Source organism: Onychostruthus taczanowskii, unplaced genomic scaffold, assembly GCF_017590055.1.
Source record: "Onychostruthus taczanowskii isolate IOZ18803 unplaced genomic scaffold, ASM1759005v1 scaffold15, whole genome shotgun sequence".
NCBI lineage: Eukaryota > Metazoa > Chordata > Aves > Passeriformes > Passeridae > Onychostruthus > Onychostruthus taczanowskii.
Window position 1 is genome coordinate 1,735,428 of NW_024498685.1, and position 23,652 is coordinate 1,759,079.

At 41.8% G+C, this 23,652-nt stretch overlaps 1 protein-coding gene across 2 annotated transcripts in view; it reads left to right on the plus strand.

Moving 5' to 3' along the window:
- The first annotated feature begins 268 nt into the window (after window positions 1-268).
- The window catches only part of AGK (acylglycerol kinase), a 36,053-nt gene continuing 12,669 nt past the window's right edge, over window positions 269-23,652 (plus strand). Inside the window, exons 1-10 of one of the 2 annotated variants that reach the window (XM_041398730.1) lie at window positions 272-591; window positions 8,423-8,462; window positions 12,279-12,358; window positions 13,637-13,712; window positions 15,062-15,154; window positions 16,087-16,119; window positions 18,046-18,140; window positions 20,188-20,257; window positions 21,039-21,118; window positions 23,166-23,223. In XM_041398730.1, coding sequence (XP_041254664.1) covers window positions 491-591; window positions 8,423-8,462; window positions 12,279-12,358; window positions 13,637-13,712; window positions 15,062-15,154; window positions 16,087-16,119; window positions 18,046-18,140; window positions 20,188-20,257; window positions 21,039-21,118; window positions 23,166-23,223 — 726 coding nt within the window. In that variant the 5' untranslated portion in view covers window positions 272-490. Of the gene's footprint in view, window positions 592-8,422; window positions 8,463-12,278; window positions 12,359-13,636; window positions 13,713-15,061; window positions 15,155-16,086; window positions 16,120-18,045; window positions 18,141-20,187; window positions 20,258-21,038; window positions 21,119-23,165; window positions 23,224-23,652 lie in introns of both variants that reach the window. The other variant, XM_041398731.1, reaches the window with a different exon arrangement.

A 23,652-nucleotide genomic window follows, 5' to 3' on the forward strand; every position in this document is an offset into this window, starting at 1 on the left:
GCCTGTTGCATGCTCATACAGATTTTCTTTGAGGTTCTTTTTGTTGTATTTTGTTTGGTTGATTTGGGTGTGGTGTTTTTGGCAGGTTTGGGGTTTTCTTGGTGGTTTTTATGGGTTTTGGGGTTTTTTTTTGTGCTGGCGGGGGCAACACCATGGATATTTTTATTGACGTGGAAAGAAGACCGATTCACTTCTGTCCTCCGCGACGCTCCATCTCCATCTGCCCGCGCTCCCCCGGCAGCGTCAGCGCGGGCAGCCGAGAGCCCACGGCAACAGGTCCGCTCGGGGGCTGGAGCAAGGCAGCGAGCGCCGGGACTCTGGGAAGAGTCAAAACTCTTTTCCTTGGGATTCGCGGGGCTTTGTTTGTTTGTTTGTTTGTTTGTCTCCGTGACGTGCGGCCGGCTGCGTGCGCGGAACGCCGGGGCCGCGGGAGCCGTTTCCAGCCGAGCCGGGCCGGGCACGGCAGCGGCCCCCGGCGCGGCGGGGCACCATGGCGAAAGTGCTGGCGGCCCTCAGGCACCACTGGAAGAAATCCACGTTCGGAGCCTGCCTGCTGGGCTGGGGCGGACACTGGCTCTATGGCAAGCACTGGTAATGCCGGCTGGGGCCGGAACGGGCGGGGAGGCGGGAGGGAGAGATGGAGGAAGGGGGAGCGCCTAAAATGGGGGTCGCCTCTCGGAGGCCCCGGCAGCCGGAGGGGATGGATCTCCCTCCTGCTTCAGCAGCTGGGGACGTGGGAGGCTCAATGTCTGTTCTGCCTTCCCACGCCGGCCGTGCTGTAGGGCTGGGGCGGGTTCAGGCGGGAGGTTTAAACAGAGGGGATGTCTGGCTGGCGTGAGCAGTGTTCGGGCCTCTTGGAGAGGAGAAGGTTTTCTGACTTAAAAAAGAATGTCGTGAGCCACACGTGTGCCTTCAGCTTGCTTGCTTTGAGCCTGTATTACAAGGATGACTGGAACCAGGCCTGCAGGGTGTGCTGAGCGTGGCTCATCCCAGCGTGGTGGCCCTGTGCCTGTGGCCTTTCCCTCCTCCAGTTTGCTGTAGCGGGAGCCCCTGTCTCTTTTTGAGGCCTGGCACTGTAGCGGGAGCCCCTGTCTCTTTTTGAGGCCTGGCGCTGTAGCGGGAGCCCCTGTCTCTTTTTGAGGCCTGGCACCCGCAGCTTTGTGCTGTCCCCCACGGCGTGCGGTCTTTGCTGCTGTCGCCCCCCCAGCTGGGAAGAAGCCTGGCAGCTGCTCCTCCCCTAAGTTATACCTGGTGGTGTCATTGCCACTGCTTACCCGTGGAGTAAATGTCCCTTACTGTAAGTAAAATCGTCATTTGTGTTTTTAAAGAAGCTGAGTTTATCTTGTCCTTCAGGATTGTGGGTAATGCATTTGACTGAAAAGCAGGTGTAGCCAAATTATTTTTAAAAGGTGTTACTTTTGGTTCTGCTGCTTATTGTCGCTGTCTTAATGATTTTTAATTGTTTACTGAGGTTTTTAACAATGCTCTTTTCTGCTTACATTGCAACGCTGCCAAAGCCTCGGTGGAAAAGTTAGGAAAATAAATCTGTTTATGTTGTTTTTATACTCTCTTCACATCCTTTTATCTAGGGACTTTGGCATTAAATCAACCTTTGTTTTGCATGGTACATCTGCTTTAGTTGCTTGCTTCTTACCTGAAGCACTGAGGCTCAGTGTCCCCTTTGTATCTGTTGTGTCAGGGAGTTCTTGTGCCCGTGTGCTGTTGGTTTCAGATGTGCACTGTTCTCTTGTGTGGGGGTGGTGAAATTGTGTTTGGATCACAGAGAATGTGGAGTGTGCCACAGGTGATGTAGCGGGGAATAAGGAGCAAAAAATGAAAGGCAAACAACCAAAAAGGGGATCTTCGGTATCTAAATTTTGGTGTGTGCGGGTTGTTTGCCCCAAGTGTAGGCATGGTGCTTTAACCCATATGATGTACTGGGGGCAGAAGATTTTACATATCCCATTCTCCAATCTCCCTATTGTCTGTAAAGGAAAATACAGCATTTCCTTAGGAGGCACTGGAAATGCGAGGAAAGAAATCCTGTGATGACAGACAGCTCAGTGAGACTTTGATGCAGGCCATAGCTACTGCTTTCAGAGTTTCAAACACTGTTTGGAAACACTAACAACTGTATTGCAGTTTCTGGGCCATTCCCTGCAGAGAGTTGTTTTATCCAGGTTAGAGAAAAACAAGGAACAAGAGCCTGATGACAAGAGTGTAAAGAAGAGTTCAAAGGTGGTCTCAACAGCCCTTTGTGATATTCTGTAAACGGTGAGGACCTTACCTTGTGGCAGGTGGACAGCAGGGAGTAGGCCAGGATGCTTCTCTGCAGCTTGTGGGGATGGCTTTTGGTGTGTTTTTGTACATTCCCTGCTCCCTGTGTCTGTGTCCCAGTTGTGCTGAGGAGCAGGGAGGTGCCTTTTGCCCCATGAACAGATGGCCACAGACAGCTCTGGGAGAGGTTAATGAAGGATCTGTAGGGGCTGGGCTGGCCCTGAGGTTTGTTGTTATCCCCATCAGAGGCTCAATTGCTGTGCATGAGCCATACCTGACTAGACTGATATTTGCCCTTTGAGAACACATTTAAAGTGCAGTGAGCTCTTGTACTTTGCTTTCTGGCATCACGAGTTCCTGATGAAGGGCCTTGCTTCAGCACAGCATTGGCTCAGATTGGCCTCTGACTTCCTGGAAGTAGCTGAGATGTTGGTCATTTATTTGCAGCCGAAGAAAATTTTTGTTTGCCATCCTGCATCCCTCTTTCCGTCCTTGTGGGTTTTCTAAAATATTTCTCTTGCAAGGAGAAGGTGATTTGCTTTTTTGACTTCTTAAGGTTTTTTCTTCTTTCTGATGCAGCAGCCATGATGCCTGCATTAAGTGGAGCTGTTGTAAATAACAATCTGTCCTGCAGATAAATGGCAGCTCTTCTGTAGTCAGTCTCTCCAAGCTCACAGAAGAGCTCTGAAGTACTTCCTGAAGACTTTGGAGGACGCTGTATGGACAAGAAGAATGTTGCCTTTTCCAGGCTCATTCCCAGTGCCTCTTCCCTGCCTGGAAATGGATGTGGAAGTCCCCCTTGCACACCCTGAAGAGTGTGCTATGGAACCTGGTGTGGATGCTCTTGTGCTCCCTAGGGTGTAAAGGGAAGAGGGGCACGGAGTGTGATGGATCATCATTGAATTGGTCTGAAGGTTGTGGATGGCAATAGCTGTAAAGGTTGAGGAGCTGGTTAGTCCTGGTACTTTCTTCCTGCAGCATTTCTTGTCTGGATCAGTGTATTAACCTTTCCGTTCAGGGGGTGTTTTTTCAAATGCTGACTGATTTAAAAGTATGGAGTTTTGGACGAGCAGGAAGAATTAAAGTAGGAAGCCTTGTTCTTTTTCCCCTTCTGCCATTCAGTTATTCTGAGCACGTGATAGTGCAGAAGGTACCTCTTCACAGGGCTGTCAGTCAGGAGGTGGCAAAGGTCTTTCATCTATCAAATGATAGGAGTTATGTCTGATTGAACTACTGTTAACTGGAACCCCACTGCCGTTCCTGCAAAACCACTATGCATCTTATTAACAAAATTCCTTTTGTTCTCATAAAAGAATATGCTTTAAAGATCCACCATCTTGCATTTAGGATAGCAAATACTCAGTGTTAAGTTTCAAATAACTCAGTGTTGCTACATGTGCGGTTGCTGGATTGCATGAATTTATATATTAGGCTCATTTTAATCTGTAGCATATCATGTTGCAGGTACAAGGGACACTTAATATTAAGCTAGATCAAAGCTTGCAGGGTATGCAGATTGCCAGCTATCTGCTCATACACAGTAATGTACTTCTGCTTAACACACACAGGTGAGCGTGATTACAAATAAGGATTGTTCTTTACCGTTTGATTGTTCTAAAATTTTCACCAAGTTTGGAATCCCTTCTCAACTTTATGTCCTGGGTCACCTTTCCTGAAGTGAGCCGCAGCTGTTCTTTGTATACCCAGGGGGTGCAGTGAGTTACTAGCTCTGTCAAATCAGCAGAAATGAAATCTCCAGCATGATGAACATCAGCTGAACTGATTGTCAGATTTGACCAGACTATTGCAGTGATGTCACTGCAGAAGTGATCATCACCGTGTCAGGATGGAGACCCTAGATATTCTACTGAGGCAGTGGACTCATCACATACTTACTTAGTTTTACTCTGTATATGTTAAAGTATTGGCATTCTCAGTAGAAAGTGCTGGCAAAGCACCTGAGCCTTTGACTGCCTGCCAGTAATCCTGAGTGGTACTGTTATCTACAATTTGAATGTTAGTCTCTGTGTGTTTGCCAGCTGATAACTCACTTTGTCACCTTTCTGCGTATAGTTCCTGAGTAGCTGACTTTTTCATCCAAACTTTGTCAAAAAAAACCAGAGTTTAAATTCTGAGTCTTAGGTAAAGCTGATGAAACCTAAGATTTGTCTTTCATGCCCTTCCAAGGCCAAGATGGAAGTAAATTCTAATACCCAGTAAAGAGGATTCTGTGCTCTTGCTGTATTAGAAGCAGCCAAAAAAGCTCTCTGCTAAGATAAAATCTTTTTCAGGAGTTCTGATACAGCTCCTGAGGGCTGATCCTGTGTGCACAGCTTTGGTCAAGTTTCTCCTCACAAAACTGTTTGAAGGTGCGGACACTAAACTTTAAAGTTTTTAGACTTCTTCATATTTGAGTATATTTAATAGTCTTAGATTTAATGCTGATAACCCATTTTGGAATGAGATACTGAGCTTCTTTTTACATTTGTAGTGTGATCACTTTTAGGGGAGTTGCTTTGGTTGGATCTAAGACCCTTGCTGCAGCTGAGAGCCTCAGACAGCTTCAGTTCAACTTTGTTGTCTTCTCCTTGTTGCATTCATTGCTTTCCTGAGTGACTTTGATCATGGGAGCTGTCCTTCCACCTTGGCTTCTGCTGGCTCTTGGTCACAGAACTCAGCCTCATCTTGAGGAGCATCCATACTAAATTGTGTGGATCTTGTGCTTATGTGTGAATAATGCCCTATTCCAGCTGAAAACGTTCAGGACAGGAGCACTGGCCAGCTGTCCTGCCCTAGGGGTGTTGCAGAGAAATCAGAGCAGTCCTGTCCAGGCAGGTCATATGGATGTTGTGTTCTCAGAGCCTTGTGTGCTGGCAGCCTGGCACAGCTGGGGAGTGGGGAGCTCTGCCCAGTCACTCTTGAGTCCTTTCTGTGTTGGTTCCATCCTTTGCTGTGAGCCTGCTCTGGTCTCCACAGAGTCTGTACTGCTGTGGCTGCTGGCCTTGAGGCTGTGCTGGGAATGTTCTCTGCGGGTTCAGCCTAGGACAGCCTCTTTCTTCCATACCCTGCTGCCATTGTTTGTTCTTCTCCGTTTCCCAATTTTTTACTGCTTAAGCAAGTTGGCCCAGCTGTAAGCTATGTGATGCTTAATTCTCACAGCAGGAAGACAGCCCTGAGTTTGCCAGCAGATGCAACACTGCTTGTCTGTTTGGCTTTAAGGCCAAATGATGTAGATAAGACCTTAGGGGAAACATGAAATAAAAATTGATTTTTAGTTTGCTGTGGATATGGTGCAAGTCAGAAGAAATCTCTTTGTAGTCTTTAAGGCAGTGGAGCAATTTCCCTCTGCCTCCACCTGCTCATGTTTGAGGATTGTTGAAAAAGCTTTGTTGCTACCTAATAGTAAAAAATAAAGTACAAAAAAATCAAAATCTTGTGTTTGTTACTAAAGTCTCATCTTTTCTGGGAGCTGGTGAACAGTCATATTTTGAGAATGAATACATACTGAGGCAGAAGACTTCAAGAAGTTACCTTTTAGCTGGTTTTCACATTTTTTCCTAGCTCTGTTTAGTGATTTTTATGACCTGCAGAGGACTTGCAGGGCCAGTTGGGGTAGTTTAGGTGAGCCATGTGAGGTGAGTAAATGCAACAGCTGGATGTAGGAGGAGGCCTGCTGTTCTTACAAATGCGTCCCTGTGAGTGGACTTGTACTGTTTTTTCTGGAGTTTGAATCTAGTTAAGTGTTGACATAATATTTTAAGGAAATGAAAAAATTCCTATTACCTGGCATCTTTATACCAAATCTGGGACATCCTTGACAAACTCAGATGACTTTGAAATGTCCCAGTTGAATTAAGTGGAAGTCTTATGGGTATGGTTGGGATGGTATGGGATTCTGGGTGCTGTGCTGCTGGAGAAGTGAGACAAATCACCTGGAAATTGCTGGATGGTGAATGATTCTTCTAGTCTCAGAATCTAAACATTTCCTTTGACACTAAAATGGTAAGTGTTAAAATAGGCTTCTTCTGTCTCTTTAAGTGCTTCAGTGCAGGAGAAAATCAGCATAAATGTTGACATCTAAACTGTCAAGCTTAATTTTTATGGGTAAAACTCACTGAGGTGAATCCTTGACAGTTGTTTTGAGGATCTTTGAGGTTGAGAAAGAGAGCACAGTATTTTCTGCTTGTATTTGGGAAATGTTGCTGGAATTCATTTTAAAGACAATTAGCACTGCAGCATAAAGCTGGGGGCACCAGGAAAACAGCCTGGCTGACAGCATGACAGAGCTTGACTTCTGAACAAAATAGCATCAATGTCAAGTAAACAGATAACGTGGGTTTGGCTGGGATTTGTTCAGAAGGTTAGGACAGCAATTCTCAAAGACATCCACTGTGCAGCCATCATTTGATAGTGGGGGCTCCTTGATATCCCATAATATTTCAGCTTTATGTATTGAAATCGCAATAATTTTCTATTTGCTTTGGCCACACGTAGTCACAGAGAGAGGTGAAAATGTCCCTGTGTGAGGGCTGAGTCCACACTGTGCCCTCAGTGGCGCAGTGTGGACTGAGCCTGTCACGCTGTCTTGATTGAGCTGGAATTAGCTGTGACACTGCTGTTGCACAGCCTGGAACACCAGCCTTTGCAGAGTTATTTTAACTGGTGCATTTCCATCATGTTAGTGCAGTCAAACCCAAGGCTGTTGCTCCTCTAAGTGATATTGCAGGTGCTTAATACAAATTATCTACTCCTTTGGTTTTAAGGAGCAAATATGACAGCATGCCTCTGAGGAATTCTTTTGCAGACATTCCAGTTACTTGTTATCCTGATGAGGTATTATTCACATATTTTCTTTTTCCATGCTTGAACTCTTCCTTTGTCTTTTCATTATCGCCAGGAATAAATCTGGCTTTTATAGTGTAGTTATTTTCGCAGAACCCAATTTTATATCTCACCTGAAGTCACCCTACTTCTCGTTTCATGGCACTGCAGCATCTCTTGGTGATGCCAAAAAGAGCAGCTTATATAATTCCAGTGACAGATAACCAGTGGAAACAAATTACTTCTGTAAACCAATGGAATTAAATAGATGGCAATTGGGTTTAGCCTTGCCTTCTTTTCTGCCATTTCCATGGCAGGGTTTGGCCTGATGAGCCACACTTTGGGGCAGAAGTGTGCTGTTCTCCTAGCCCCCTGTTTTTGTCTGGTTGGCCTTTAATCCTTTTGGTTGATACAGTGTTTGTTTTGGTATGCTGACTGTAAGTGGGGTTTTTTGTATGTGATGTTTTGAGATAAAAATACATGGTCTTGCCAGGTGTTAGGCAAGGACAAGCTGGAGGATGGAGAGTGTTGGTATCTGGAGGACAGGCAAGACTCTGGGCACAGCAGAACAGTACTTGCCATTTTGTCTGTAAGGGGAAATAGGGCATTTTTGGGGCTGGGGAAGGAATAGACTTTCATTCGTCGCTCAGTAGCTGTGTCTCCAGTGCTTGCTGTCTGTATAGCCTTGCCAGTGACAAGTCAGAAATGTATTTCTGAACAGACCATCTGTCACATATCTAACACTGAGCATCTCTCTTTTGTTTTTACCCTTCACTTAATGAGATGAATGTTTTCCACCTTTCTGAGTTACTGCTTTGGGCCATGCTCAGACCTAGGTGAGTGGGAGGTGCTGCATTAAAGTGTGTTTGGCTTGCAAACTGATGGAGAGTTCACAGTTGTAATGCACAAAGTCCTCTCTGGAACCCTTCTACACTGCCAGAATGGTAAGTACCTTTGGTGTAAACACCAGGCAGCAAGAACATTGGAAAAACCCACACCTGAGCTCTGGAGTACAGTTATGTAGCAATTTAACAAATAAATCACAGTTACGCAGAGCTTACATAATCTCAGCACACTTGGCATCTTGGTCTTTGTTTTCTGCTTTTCTTTTCTGTAGAAAGAACGCTTGTGTGCACATGCAGAAAAAGAAAATGCATGTGTGCATCAGTGGGGGTGTTTTATCCTTAAAATGTTTTGGGGTTTTTTCTGTTCCAGTGTTGTCAAACCGTGTGTAAAAAGGGTATGTACCTACATTTTAAAAATGAGCAAATTGTTTTAAACTTACACAACGTAATATCCCCTCTCTTTCTGTCTTACCTGATAGTGATAACCTGCTACGAAGAGCTGCATGCCAAGAAGCCCAGGTAATACTGTTTAAAGTAATAAAATTAGATTAAAATCTGCCTCTTATCTTGGTTGTGCAGGGCTCCTGAGATTTTCCCAATGGGCCTTTCCTACGTGCCAAGCCTTCTAATGATGCCATCATCTGTGTTCTTTCCCTTGACACCCAGGGGAGGATGGGGGTACTGCCCCCTGCGTGTCCTGGCTGCTGCTGCAGGGGGGGCAGCGTTATCCTTGATCTTAATCACTGCTGGAGCTACCCAGACCTCCATTGCTGCACATGCAATTGCTCTGTGCCTGTAAACTTCTAGCAGGGAGATGATTTGTTGATAAGAGTGAAATCCCAGCCCCACCAGGAGGGGTGTATGCTGGGCAGAAGCAGCAAAAAACACTTTGTGTCAGTGCTCAGCTGCAGAGACCCTGCCCTTGTCTGTTTGACCCTGAGTGACTTTATCAGGGATGCCAGCTGTGATGACTGACTGACCCAGCTCTTTGGGGACCCATCTCCTGGGAGCTTAATGGGGACAGCCTAGTTACTGATCAGTGACAAGAAGGCCTCTGTTCAGGGGGGAGAGTTACTCTCAGGGTACTGACTGTTGCATTTCTTAATTTGTGGCCTGCATGGGCAAACAGCAGTCAACAAACTCCCATACTGCAATATTCCAACAAAGAAATCTTGTCCTTAATAAGCAGTCTTTTGGAGGTGTAAGTGCTGCTGCCCATGGATGACATCACTTCTGTAGGATTTTAAGGGTTTTTGCCTCCCACAAATAAAGTTTATTCTAAACCTGCTTCTTCATGATAGATCTTTGACATTTTGCAGGGTGTAACGCTGCTCCCATCATTGCGTACTGGGGCCTGAGTAGAATGGTGAAAGTTGTTTTTCTCAATAAGGAAGTGTTGTGCACCTGAATTATCCCAATTTTAGCCTGTCTGCTTTTGAAAGATTTTCACAGCAACTTGTCTTGTGCAATGGATCTTCATGCCAGGATAGATGTAAGGGAGCTCACTGCTCATGAAAAAACAAGGAAAATTTTTCCTTGAAGTATTGCTTTCATAAACCATACTTGTAATTTCAGAGTCTTTATGTTTTCAATATTCATTTTTACTACATAATAACAAAGTGATAAAAGTTTTTTATATCACAAGAAATAGCCATTAATACCTCAGTATTTGGAAGCATGCTGACCAAATTAAACCAATTTTTTTGAAAGGAGCCGATGAAGTGGTTTGTGTGTATTGTCAAAAAGGTGTAAGTGCTAAGGAAAAGACTGGTACCAGCAGATAGTTCAGTTGTGGAAATCCTGAATTTCCCATTTCTTAAATCCAGTTATTAAGTGACGGGTTCTATTCCATTATGGCTTATTCTTACAAATGAAAATACAAAAGCACTGTCAATAAAGCTTCCCGCAATTTTAGCGGTTAAAGCCAGAGAAAATGTCCTGCAGAAGGCTCCTGCATTAGAAAGGAATGAACCAGAAAGCCTGGTAATCAATTCTTGCTGTAATTTCCATTCTCACTGACGCGTCATTGCCAAATAGTGCTTGAAAACGCACAGCAGTACTGCATTAAGGCATTAAGTGTCTGGTATGTTCTTCAGAATAACAACAATCTAAAATTGTTTGAAAAATGCTACTTGCTTTTATAGTGCTGTATATAAGTATCGGAAAAAAATAGAGACAGACTCACCAAAGAAAAAGTTTAGTTTGAATTAAGTGTGTGTGAAGTTCTTACCGTTTTTACATTGGATTTTTAGGTTTTTATGCCTGTTGCATTATCATATTTGATGAGGGAGGTGCCTTCCTGAGAGAGAATCCATGACAGCAGTATTTCATGCAAAGGTTCTGCTGTGTGTGTCTGAATTTAAATACCAGTTTATGATGACAGCCTTGGTGTAGCAAAAGATTACGGAAAGATAAATTTCTGCAATAAAGAATCCATTTATCATATTTTTAACATTTTACACCTCTGTCTCTAGGATAAGTCAGTGTCAGATGACTTGGTCTTCCTTGGCAGATCAGTCTTGCTGATTGACCTTGTTGCTGAAGTCTGGGCATGTGAAAAGAGGTGCTGCTTAGCTGGCAAACAATTCACTCAAGGATAGTTTTCTGTAAAAGAATGTAGTTTCTTTGCTGGTATTCATAAAGCACTGTAAAAGCTTTGTATAAAGGAATTTTCAAAGTTGTAGAATAGTGGTTGTCATTTTAGAAGTCCAGAAATATAATACCTGGAAGTGTGCATGTGACCAGAAAGTGAAAAAGGCATTGGCTTACCTAAATTATATCTTCATATATATATATTTTAATAACCATTTTTATGGTATGACTATAAGTTGTCTTTACTTATGTTCTGCTCTGAAAGACTTCTTTCAAAATATTTTGAAATATTGCATTATTTCCTGTCTGACAAATCAGCATTTGCTTTAGAAATGCCCCTGTATGTAACATAAATGTCTAAGTATATTACATAGCGAAGCAATTATGTCATTACTAATAAAATCTTTCTGAGCCTTGTTGGGTTGTTTAGAGCCTTGCTAGATTGTTTGGAGCATGCAAATACATCATATTGTGCCCCCTAAGCAAATATTTAGTTGTTTCTAACAGCTGTAACATGCTAGAGGGCCCCTATTCCCCAATTCCCACCCAACAATTGTATAATAAGTTGGTCTGTTTTCCAGCTGATCTTTGAGTAAAGCTTAAGTGCTATTGATTTGTTTCACTTTCTTTGAAGATTTCTTTACTCTCAGCAACTTCTCTCCTGCTTTTTCTTTCCTGAAGAAGAAATTTGGATGTTTTAAGCAGCACAGTCAGCTGTACCCTACTTTAAATTGAGGTTTCTTGAGCAAAGTTTGCAAGTGGAATTACTAATAAGTTGAAATAGCTAACAGCCACTAAAATGTACTGTTCTTCATGTACAGTATCACCTCCTTCAATATAAAAATTCTTGCTAGGGGGTTAACTTCCAAGGGAAAGAGGAAAAAAGCCAGGAACAGTTGACTGGGCCATGTTCAGCACAGTAGTCTTTGGTTCCTACTCTTTGTGGGGCTTCTGGATGGTATTGCTGAATACCTTGTATTCCTTGTGTTCAAATCCGGATTGATTTGGTGTGTTAGTGAGGCTGCCTTTAAGTGACCTTCTAGAAGCTTATAGAGCAGGATGTGACATGTGTGGAAGTCTTGCATTTCGTGGCCTGTGCTGTACAGCTTTGGAAGTAGGTCCAAAGTGTAAGAGGCTTTGTGGAGAAACTCTCAAAGAATTTAAAATTGAGACACTTTTTCAGAATTGAATTAATAGTTGAAGAGGAATTTAATGATTTTTATAGAGAGAGATTAGTTTAAAAAAAGTATAAGAAACAATGGGCTTGCTTATAGGTCAAGGCAGATTCTCTTATAATTATCTTTCCTGTCTTCAAAAACTGAAGCATAGAAAATACTAAAATGAGTAGAAGAGATAGAGGAATTAAGTTCAGAAGTTGGAAAGAATGCAGAAAGAAGGTGGCATGCAGGTGTATGAGGATTACATATGGAAAGAAAATCCAGTAACCTTGGAGTCAAGGAGAGCTCCCTGGATTTCTGCCCATTGCAGAAAACCAGAGGTTGACAAAAACGAAATGGTAGCGGAATTAAAAATGAGCTAAAGAGTACTTACGACAGTGATGGGAGCTGCTGCTAAGAATGCAGGCCTTTGAATAAGAGACCTGTACAATGGCTGAAGATGGAAGTCATTTGAATGTCATGAGGCTTGAAAGCCCATTGACATTTGTAGAGATGCATTATTTTGAACTGTTTTAGCAGTGTGCTTAAAAGATGAACTGAGCCCTGCTCTTTTTCTCTTACTTAGGCTTTTGGCAACCAGCTGATGCCTGCCACTATGCCATTGAAGAAAGCAACAGTCTTCCTCAACCCAGCAGCTTGCAAAGGGTAAAATTCCCCCTTCCTAGCACTCTCATTTGAGGCACTCTCTCTGCATTTTTCTCTGCTGTCCACTATAAAAGCTAGCCAAATTTTTGAGCTCATTTTTGCCTCACTCTGGTGACAAGCTGGTGCTATGTAACTATGCCAAACTTAATTTCACCAAAAATATTGGGATGAGAAATAGAATTAGTTGCTTTAGGTGGAAGAATGATTTCTAAACATTTTTTTTTCCATTTTTTTTCTTTAATCCTGTGTTTTGCCTTTGTCATTCCTTTGTATGTAGAATTCCTATGTATTCCTTCCAAACTTTTGCATGTGATATATTTCCATCCTCAAAAACTATAGAAGTAAGAGATGACCTTGATTGCTTCAAGACTTGAAGTTGGCAAGAAGTGATCTTACTTCTGTGGGAACCTGCCCTTGAAAGGGATGTGCCCACAAACTGAGAGGCTAAATATGGACTTGGAGCAAGACTCCTGGAAGAGGTCGGCTGCTATTTTTACATCCTCATTAGCAGAAAAACCATAATCTTGGATGTGATGTGTGTCTATTTCTGCTGATCAAATAAGCTTTGGAATAGTTGCATTTTATGGAGGGGCAGAGAGTTGTTACTACCAATATGAGGGGAATATTATAGCTGACATGAGAGTGCTTGGACTCATGCTTTTATGTGTCTGGAAAATGCGTGGAATTAACCAAGTCTCATGTTTCAACTTGTAAACAATTTATAGTTAATGATATAATTTTTGATACATATTTTGTTATTTGATATAATTTGATGATATATATTTTGTTATGCAATGGCATGCATAAAATTATCAGTCCTACAACAAAAAAGGTCAGAATTTTGCTTCTAACCTTATTTAATAATATGTAGTAATAAATAATTTTAAAAATACTTCTTAAAGCCTACATGGGCCTTCTTTATGGTCCTAAAGGCTAGTGCTTTGTAAGTCATTCATATTCTAATAAATTTCTTTCTGGAGATCTTAATTTGTTTTAATGGGTTTTTAAAATTATTTTTGGCAAAAGTTAGGTAGCATCTTGTGCACTTATTAAAGCTGCAACAAAACCCTGACATCTGAGATATGAGACTAGAAACGTAATGCATTTGAGCCACGTGAAATCTCGTCTTTCCTGACTGTCAGGTTGAGTGACTGATTGTGGAGATTGAATGCTTGGTTTTAAGTAGATTTCTTTTTGCTATTCATTTGTTTTTTTCCTTTTTAATTTTTTTTTTCAGCCGCAGGCATCATTAAACAGTTTTTACTCTGTTATTTCTAGCAAAGCTGGGAACCTTTTTGAAAAGAATGCTGCACCGATCTTGCACTTATCTGGCTTGGATGTAACTGTGGTTAAGGTAAGAACTGATGGGTCCTGTTACTGTAGAAATATTGACTCTCTTCTTTCTGCTCTTGAAGAATTGAAATTCAAATCTGTATGCATTTGAAATTTCTCAGTTGTCCTGTAGACATCTTACAGGAAGAAATAAATACTGAGATATTAGGTCCATACCTAATCTTTTTAATTCACAGTTGCTTTTCAAACAGTGTAGTGAGATTTTAATTTTCAGCTAAAGCAGTACATATGCTTGTTCTTCTGTCTAAAGCAGCCCTTCTATAATACATGTTTGAGAAAAAAACTCTCTAAATATTTGAGTGCTGGCTAGTGGTGCATGCCCATTGCTGTTGAATTTGTCATTTTTGCCTGAACTTAAAGAATTGAAAAGTGAGGAATTTTGACATGCAGTTGAACCATTCAGATTAATTAAAAATAACCTTTTATCTTTACACTGAAATTATTTCTGTCTCTCTCCAAATAATTCAACATTCCCACCATGAAAGCAGAACACTGAGCTCTAAATGGTGTGAATTAACAACAGGTCTCCTTTGGAAAGAGAAGAACAAGGAAACATTGAAGGGATTCTGATCTTTCTGCAGGTTTTTTGAGGCTGTGATATGTGGATTGCTTAATAGTCAGTGTGTCCTAACAGCAAAGTACTCTGATGTGCATCTTTCTGTCTTGGAATCTTTTCCACAAGGTTTAGTATTAAAATGCTGTTTTCATTAATCCCTTTCTCTGATCATTAAATATACCTAGTCCCACCCTATGAGAAGAAATCATTTTGCAAGACTTAAAACTGATGCTTGGTAGTGTTAGACCCAACAAGTTGCCAAAACAGGGCTGGGCCAGGAAGTGAGGTTGAGATGGCTCTGTAAAAGACATGAATTTTGTAGAAAACAGTTTTAATGGTTTAAAAAGTCAGTACTCTTTACTGCTAAATCCGTTGTCAGTGGCTGTCAGGCAGTGGCCTTTTGTGTAGTTGATGCTGTGTTTCAGGAGATGCACTTGAGCACTTTGGCTGTTAAAGATAGTGGGAGTTTTTCTGCAAGTGATTGGCTTCTGGATTTGTTTCATTGTAATATTACCCGCAAATTAGATGGTTGCTGTGACATTCTAGATCTATTGAATAACATTTCTGTGATACTTCATTTAACTTCTGTGTGTGTGTTTACTTGCACATATTATATTATGCATCAAACTGGTTTTATAAGTTGAAAAAAACCTCTGAATGTAAGTAATATACAGTACTGTGTGCCTATATAAAAATAACTATAAACCAGAGAGATAGATGATTCTTTTTTCTATGAAAGAGATATACTAAAAATAGTCATTTGAGTGCTCATGTTTGGATCTCTGTTTCTTCAGACTGATTATGAGGGACAAGCAAAAAAGCTTCTGGAATTAATGGAAAACACAGATCTGATCATTATTGCAGGAGGAGATGGCACAGTCCAAGAGGTACTGCGGGAGCCTGGTTTGTTGTGAATCATAGTTAGGCCAAGGGCAAGAAGATTGAGTCTGTGCAATGTAGCAGCATCATAACAACAGTTCCTAGAGATCTGTCCAGTTTAGTATCTGTGTTTTCAGTAAATGTTCTAATATTCTGGGGACAGAACACTGTGCTTGTTGGTATTAGTGTTAAGACATGATGGGAGTGGGGGCAAAAGGAGTGTGTGACATAGCTGTCTTCCAGAACTTTATTCTAGAATGAGCAAACTCTTTGAAGGGACATGATTCAAACCTTTTCTTTCTGTGTGATGTAGTTGTAGTGGTTTGATTTTCAAAGTTCCTTCCTTTCTATAAACTCTTCTATGAATTCCAAGAGGAATTCATATTTTGCTTAGTGGGAATCAGATAATTTAAAAATGACGTGGGAATGGTAACAAAGCGTGGAACGTATTTAATAAATGCCTATTGTCAAGATGATTAATGACAGAAGCAGAACTGGGGGATACTCTGTTTTTCAAAACTGTATTTTATTCAAGCAGTTCCTGATGTCTAACTACTGATTTCATAAGACAATGGCTAAATGGATGTAATGACCTTAAGAGAAAGAGATCGGAATACATCTGTAGATTCATTCTGGCCTTTTGTTAATTGCACTGACCAGTGCTGGTTTTGCATTATGCAGACCATCATTCAATGTTAAAACATTTACACTGGCATTGGTTGTGGTACCAACATGTACTCAGGCACACTCATAAACCTGCTGTTTCCAACATGTTTGCAGGCTGAACATTCCTCCTTTCCCATGTAAACAACTGTAGCAGCTTCCATAAAAGGGTAGCTGCTCCTTAAATCTTCTCAAAGATTAAATGTGGTTAAGAATTTCATAGGTTCTTACTGGAACTTTAAAATAAAATTCTTAGAGCATGTCCCATGTTTTTCAGGTCATAACTGGACTTCTCCGTAGAGCAGATGAGGTGAGAAGGTGTCATTTTAAAAATTGTTTTTATTTCTTGGAGTGTCTTGTGCATCCACTGTGATCTCTTGGCCTGAGCTGCCTCCCGCAAATACTTTGCTTACTACTCTGAAGCCAGCTTTCTGTGCAACAATCCAGCTGGACTACTGTCCTGCAATGCTGCCTGCTGTTCTTTGTTCCCTTTCTGAGGGAGTGCAGTGACTCCCAAGCCATGGCTTTGGGAAGTTTCCAGCGTCAGAGCAGGGATTGTGGAGAAGCCAAATGCTCAATTTTCAAAGACCCATGGACCAGCTGTGCATGCCACTTTGTTTGGCAGAAGCATTGGGCAAAAGTACATGTTTTTCTTGTATTTGTACAGGCTTGAAACTGAATTCAGTTATGGTCACTCTCCTACTGCTTTGGGATTGCTTTGCTGTTTCTTCAAGCAGTGTATACTTACCTATGCAGATGGCTGCACTAAGCAAATTTTAACCTCTCAAGGTGGATCACTCTGAATGGAAATGAGATAGATTTTTCTTTTGAAAGTGGGAGGACAGTGTTATTGAAGAAAGGAGGGAATCATTGTTCCCAAAATCTTCTCGCAGGAGCTGGCAAAAATTCTATTAAATGATGCAGACAAGATTATGATGATACCCTTGGCAGCTAGAATTGTGTCTGTTTAGGCATTTGCTTTGTGTGAATGTGACGAGGGGGAGTTGCAACCAAGTCAGTATTTTTAAAGGAAGGCTAGTTATTTCAATTCTGATACATCATTGTTTTAAATCTAATGTTATTATAGTTGGATCCTGAGACTTTCATAATCTGATGATAGTGGTAGCAAAGTTTAGAAGCTTTACTGGCTAGTTTCTCTTTATTTTTTTGGCTTCTTATCTTGATGTGCCTTGGATCGTTTTGCAGTAGTGTGGGGAATTCTGCATCCAGCACAATTATGGGTGGAATACTGCATTGTAGTATTGCCACTGTGTCACTTCCTGTCTTTGGCCAAGGAATTCTTGTCCTTCATGTCTCTCTGTCCTAGGAGGAGAGATCTGCACTCGAGCTCCCTCTCTCTGTGCCCTGCTTCCCTTTTCCCTCGGGGGTGTCACACCACTGTTGCTTGCATAAGAGCCTGTGCAAGGTATTCCAGAAGCCCTGTTCCTAGCAGCCAGGGGAGCAGAGCTTGACTGCAGGAGCTGCAAACAGTGCTGAAGAAAACCCTGAGAGCAGGGTTTTTGAGAGTGTTGGCACTCACAGGTGACACAGACACAGCAGGGGAGAGGGCTTGGGTGTGCAGTGAGAGGGAAATTCCTGGGTGGCTGTGGATTGGCTGTGTCCTGGTACTACTGACAGCATCCGCCAGGAGGGACGTGGTGCTCTGGGGTATGGGGTAGTCTACACTGGTTTGCTGACACACTTCAAAAAGCAAGGTTTGAGATGAGGTACAGGCTAGTAACTTGCTCCTTCAACAAGCCCTTTTGCTGAACAGCTGTAGAGAAAAATAATATGGTCAGTGACTTCCAAAAATTAGACCTTCTGCTGCTTCATGATTTGGATGGCAGAGGAATAAATTAATTTCTTTTCCTTAAGTGAGAAAATCTCTTTGCTGTGCAAGGTTACTCTGTCAGAGGGGATTTCTGCAGTGGTAAATGGGATTCAGAGCCTGTGATGCCACCATCAGTATTAAGGAAGATGGCAGATTGCTGACAGAATCCATGCATTAGTTGGGATGTGGCTGCCAAAATGGATGTAACAATGCTCTTAATGATTACAGAGAGCTCCTTTGTACCCAGTTGGCAGTGGTGGCTTCACAGATTTGGGTGCCATGTTCTGAGTCATTGTGTGAGGAAGTGCCTGGTGCTCAGTGCCAAAGGGGTGATGCCAGACACAGCTGTGATCTCCACACAGGAAGCTTCGTGCAAATGTTAATTTACTCTCCTTATGTCTCCAGGCTGCCTTCAGTAAGATTCCTATAGGATTCATACCCCTTGGAAAAACTTGCACTCTGAGCCACACACTGTACCCTGAGAGCACGAATCAAGTCCAGTAAGTATGACATGTTTCTGAAACATGGTTGGTTGTTTTCAAGAAGCAGTGCTTCTTGGTAGCATGATTCTTTTCTTCTTCTGTGTTACATAGAAGTTGGCAGTCTCTGGGCAGAGCCTGATGATTCTCTGGACTTACCTGAGTTAATGACTTCCAAAAACTGACTAAAAATTAAAAGAAGGAAATGTATGTATTATTAGAAATCATTTGCTGTGACTAATTCCTCTGTGATCATGTGATGCTCAGAGTTTAAAAAGAAAAAGGGATTAAAAGGATCAGCCTGTTAGGAATAGCTGAAAGGGTACAACAAGGATATAGCAAGGATGTGACAAAATAAGGCAAAAATAAGTCCTCTTTCTGACCCTTCTCCAGTCTAAGAACTCTAGAAACCGGTCCGCATATAGCCTGGTTAGGACCTGCAAAGTAAGGCATACAACAATGTGGGAAAGGTTGGATCACATTACTGAGTTTTGCAGGTCAGGACTGACTTTTCCCTATGGTGGGACTGATGCTGGCAGTAATCCAACAACCCAGTTCTTCAGCATTTTCAGTATGATCCAGTCTGGTGGTATCTGTTGACTGCAGTTCAGTTTGCTGCAGGATTGTTTTGTCCACTTATAAGGAGAACAGGGAGTCAATCTTTCTTTTCCCCACACTTCATTTCTTTTCAATTTTTCCCTTCCTCTCCTCTCATAATAATAAATATATTTCTTCTTGATCCTGAAATCTTTTCACTCTCACTCTCCCAGTAACTCATTAATGTTGTTCTTTGTGGAACCCTTGCTGGTATCCATCATACGTAAAACCCACGAGTCAACTGGCATAACATCCTTCCTTAAAGCTACCAGAGTGCTTTGAAGCTCAGAAAGGTGGACAAGGCTGTAATCAGCAGCTAAGATTAAAGTAATAATTTATGTTTGGGTTCTGAAGAAGCTGTTTGAAATGGATGATCTTCTTGTGCCAGGGTAATGAACTGTGCAGGTGGGACTGCAGCACCCTGGAGAAGTTGAAGATAATTTGGTCAATAGGCTGCTTAACAACCCGCACCACTGACAGAACCTGAGTTAAGAAGGGCAGAAGTGATATTTTTCGAAGAAATATTTGGGCTTTGGTTCCTTCAGCACTCTCTTAGGAGTGTAGGAACTGTGAAGGTCTTAGAGAAAGATAAGAGCTGGGAGAGAAGATGGGCTGTGGGAAGAACTGCTTCCTTATCTGTCTCAGTATTGTAATCCTGATGAAACCAAGGGCAGTTTCTCCAACTGATTCATATGAATATTGGGCTGGATATGAAAACTGCATTTTTTCCTTGCCCAGCTGAGACACTGGAAATGTTTGCCATGTGGAAACTAAATATTACCCAACTTTGAAAACAAAGAAGGGGTTTCAATCTAAGTATATACTTCAAGGTTTGAACACAGGCTATTTAGTGGACTCAGACACTTTGGTTACAAAATCTTTACAGCTTGAACTGACAAAAGTGCCCTGGCTGCAGTCCACAGCTTAATGGAGACCTAAACAATATGGGCACTGCTGATAGGTGGATTTACGTTGATTAAAAACTTCAAAATAAATTAGCACATACTAATGCAGCTCAATCTCAGACACGTGAGTTGGTCAGACCAGTCATGCTGTCCCATTCTCTCCCAGGCTGTAATACTTGCTACCACTAAAACAGAATCGTGATTTGGGTCCTTAGTGTGTTAAGTATCTGAAAGAGGAGGTAACACAGTTGGCCTCTGACCTCCTAGATTAGCTCAAAAAGGAGGAATATCTCAAAAGCTTAGGCTGATAATTTCCTTTCACTGTTTTCTGTATTTTGCTGTTTGTTAGGTTTTGTCATGTGTTGCAACCACACGTTTTGCTTTCTGATTTCAGTTAAGTGCAGCATGTTTCCCTGGGGTTTTTACTTTTGCTGAAAAAAAGCCTTACCTGGACTCATAGTGGAATTTGCTGGGAAAAAAAAAAAAAAAAAGGCAGTTTTAAAGTTTACTCATTTCCTTTCTTCCTGTTTATTTTCCTTTGTTTTTTTTTCCTGTTTGTTTTGCAGGCATATTACTAATGCTACATTGGCCATTTTGAAAGGAGAGACAGTTCCACTTGATGTCTTGCAGATCAAGGTGAACGCATCTACTTATTTGGAAACGAACATTCCTAAAACTTTCCTATTCTGATATTTTTATGTTTGCATGAACTGGTTTTCCTCTGTGTTTTGCTGTTACGCATTTTAGTTTATGATATCAGCAGTTCTGCTGGCAGTCATTTCTCACCATGTGCTATGGCATCAGACAGTCTAAACAGAAGAAAACACTAGAATGCTTCAACATTGCTTTTCTTTGAGACTCATAGAGCATTGATGAATACAAAACTTACTACAGTGGTATTTCTGTAGCAATGGTGAGAGATACCAGTAGCTGTCTGCTGATTTGATGCATTCCTGTGCATTGTGAAGATAATAGCTTTCTTTGACAAATGGAAAAATACAAAATGGGAAAACCTTTGACTATGCCTCGTATGGTTGCTGAATATTATTTTTCTGTTCACTTGTAGAATGGACATTTCTGCAGCAAGAGCCTTGTATTGCTGTGCAGAGCTCCTTGCTTTTGGCTAACAGTCAAATCCACAAAATGAAATGGCCATTGCTGGGTGTGCAGTAAAACTCGGGCTACCTGTTCAAAACTTCACCTCTTATATTCCTCCCTGGAGCACATGGAATTTACAGTGCTTAAATTCTGCTAAGCTTTATTGTTGTTAGCTGTTTGTCATACCACTTCTGTTAAATATCTGTGTAGAAATTTAACAGAAGTTTTTATGCAGCAATGCTGTTTTTCCAACTTCAGAGAATAAAGTTGGAAAAAAGGTAAGAGAAAGCAATTTTGCAGTGTTTCTTTTTCTTTACAGGGAGAAAAAGAGCAGCCTGTGTTTGCAGTATCTGGTTTAAGATGGGGATCTTACAGAGATGCAGGAGTTAAAGTTAGCAAGTAAGAAAATACTGTTTTTTGAAACGGTACCCTTTTTAGTATCTGTTGCCTAAAAATACACACTCCCCTCTCTCAAGTAAGTCTTTTACTGAATGTAGGCATCTGAGAGGCAGAGACCCCCACTCTTGCTCGATCTTGCATTACACACATGGGAGTGTAAGATATATCAGAATTCTTGTGATTTGAAATAAATATTTGGTGCTAACCGACCTGTTGTTTTAAGTACTTTCTTCTTGCCTTGTGATATCTGCTTCTGGAACTTTATTCAGATTGTAACAGGGAAAATCTCTCCCTTGAGTAAAGTCTAAGTAAAGTAATTGGCCATTGTTTTTTGTCATCTGCCAATGAAAAGCTGTGTGTGTACTCTGAAACTCAATTCCAGCAAGGGACATCAGATGCAGTAGAAATGCCTTCAGGTTCCTGCCAGAAACTGCATGGACTGTGCTATCTGATGACTGTTCTCTGAATGCTAAACTCATAATTATTGGACTTTCTCCAAGTGGAGACTTACCATGTCAGTGTCTGTGTATCAAATGACAGGCATTATCTGCTGAAGGAGCAGCAGTGCCAAAGCAGCTGACTCCCCAAACTCTTACGGAGGAACTGCAAGTTGTAAGGAAATACCATGTGCTTTGTGAATGAGCTGTCTTTGTCAGGAAGAAAGAGGTAGCAGACCTCTGGAGTTTGTCTGGCAAATGTTTGAGTAGGTTTAAGAGGGGATGGGGGAGATGGAGTAAATGGTCAGGTTGTTTGTCCCTGGGAGGCCAGGGACATTCTTAGAGGGCTGTGTAGGTGCTGAATTGGCTGTGCTGCAGGCTCTCCTGCTAATTGCAGCCCCCAGTTCAAAGAAATGCACTTCTCTCTCCACTCCTACTGGGCTTCCCACCTTCCTTCCCTGGTTTTTGCCTGGTGTCAGCCTTCACATCTCTCCCTGCAGCACTTCCCTTTTGTAAGAGTCCTTTGGGCTCAGTGCTGGAGGCATGACAGCACCTTTGGTACACGAGGCACACGAACATCGTCAAGCCCTGCTTCCTTCCATAAATGTTTTTGAATGCAGAGAAACACGTCCAGCTTGGAAAGCACTTCAGCAACAAATGAACAGGTGCTCAGAGTCTGCTTGGAACAAAATCCTCGTGTGCTTGTCCTGTTTTTATACTTTCCCACTTCATCCGCTTCTGCTCCCCTGAGAGATGGGTTATTGGACTAAAGACATTTGGTGTGTTCCAGTGCAGCTGATCTTAAACTGAAAATAACTCAAAGGGAGTTAAGCCATAAGACACAGTTCCAGAAGTGTGTCTGACTATTGCTCTACTAAGGACTGTGCTGCTGGAGACCTGGTGCTGTCTTATGTTACTATTTTACAGACCATTTCATGGCTTAAGGGGAGTGGTGGCACATTTGCATGCCTTAATGGTTAATGAGATCCTTACATCTGCAGGACTCTTGAGCTAATGCTGTTCAATGTGCTTTGTTGACCCTCTTTGGTGAAAGACACTGATCAAAATGTGTGCCAAGCCTACCTAAATACAGTCACATCTTTAGATTCTATACAGTGCTGTGTGGCTGGCAGGATTTTTATTTTGTAAAACTCTGATTTCGATGTGAGAATCCTTTGGGAGTAATGAATGTTTGCTGGTTCTTTTGTCACTGAAGCGTTTGGTTTTTTGTTTGTTTCCTCCAACCTTTGGAAATGTGCTGTATTGCATATTGTGGAGATGCACACCAGCAGCTGTTAGACCACAGACCTTTGAATCATCCCCAGTTGTCTCATAAAACAAAGTAAAATTCTGATAGTGAGATGTCCTGCTGCCCGTAGTGAAGATTATGCACTGCGTTTTGGTGATGTGTAACTCAGGATAGGGATGTCACTTCTAGACTGCTGGTGATGTGTAGAAACTGTCTTACCATATCAAAAAGCTAAAGGTTGTCAGGGTGCACTAATTCAGGGGCAAACAAGTCTGTGTGCTCTGATTTCATGCAAAGTTTTCCCCTTTCCCAGTATTGACCCCTGGATATCTTAGAAGTTCTATTTCTGTTCTTTTTCCAGGTACTGGTACCTTGGGCCTCTGAAAACTAAAGCAGCTCATTTTTTCAGTACATTTAAGGTAAACATTAATTGTAAGGAAAGTGTTTTTGTTTCAGAAATGAGCAGGCTGACTTTGCTTTGTATAATTTATCTGTGAGCTTTTGTGAAGGATTCTGATAACAATATAAAATGGGACTAAAACTCAACTTGTTAGAAAACCTACCAATTGATAGATTTACTTCTGAAGAGAGGAAGGAGAAGAGAAATACTTCTAAAATTTTTTAAAAAATTTTTTCTGCATGATACCAGGGAAAGCCAGTAACCCTCTGTGAAACTGGTGAGCAGCAGTGGTGAACTGCTAAAGAGCTCAGCCACATTTTCTCAACACTCTTTGTAATAACATTTCAGTCTGATTTATTCATCTGGCAGAAGGGTCTGTAATTAGACTGCTCATGCACATTGATAATCAGGCTTCCTTGTGTAGTAAAATGAACATGAAGATGAATAG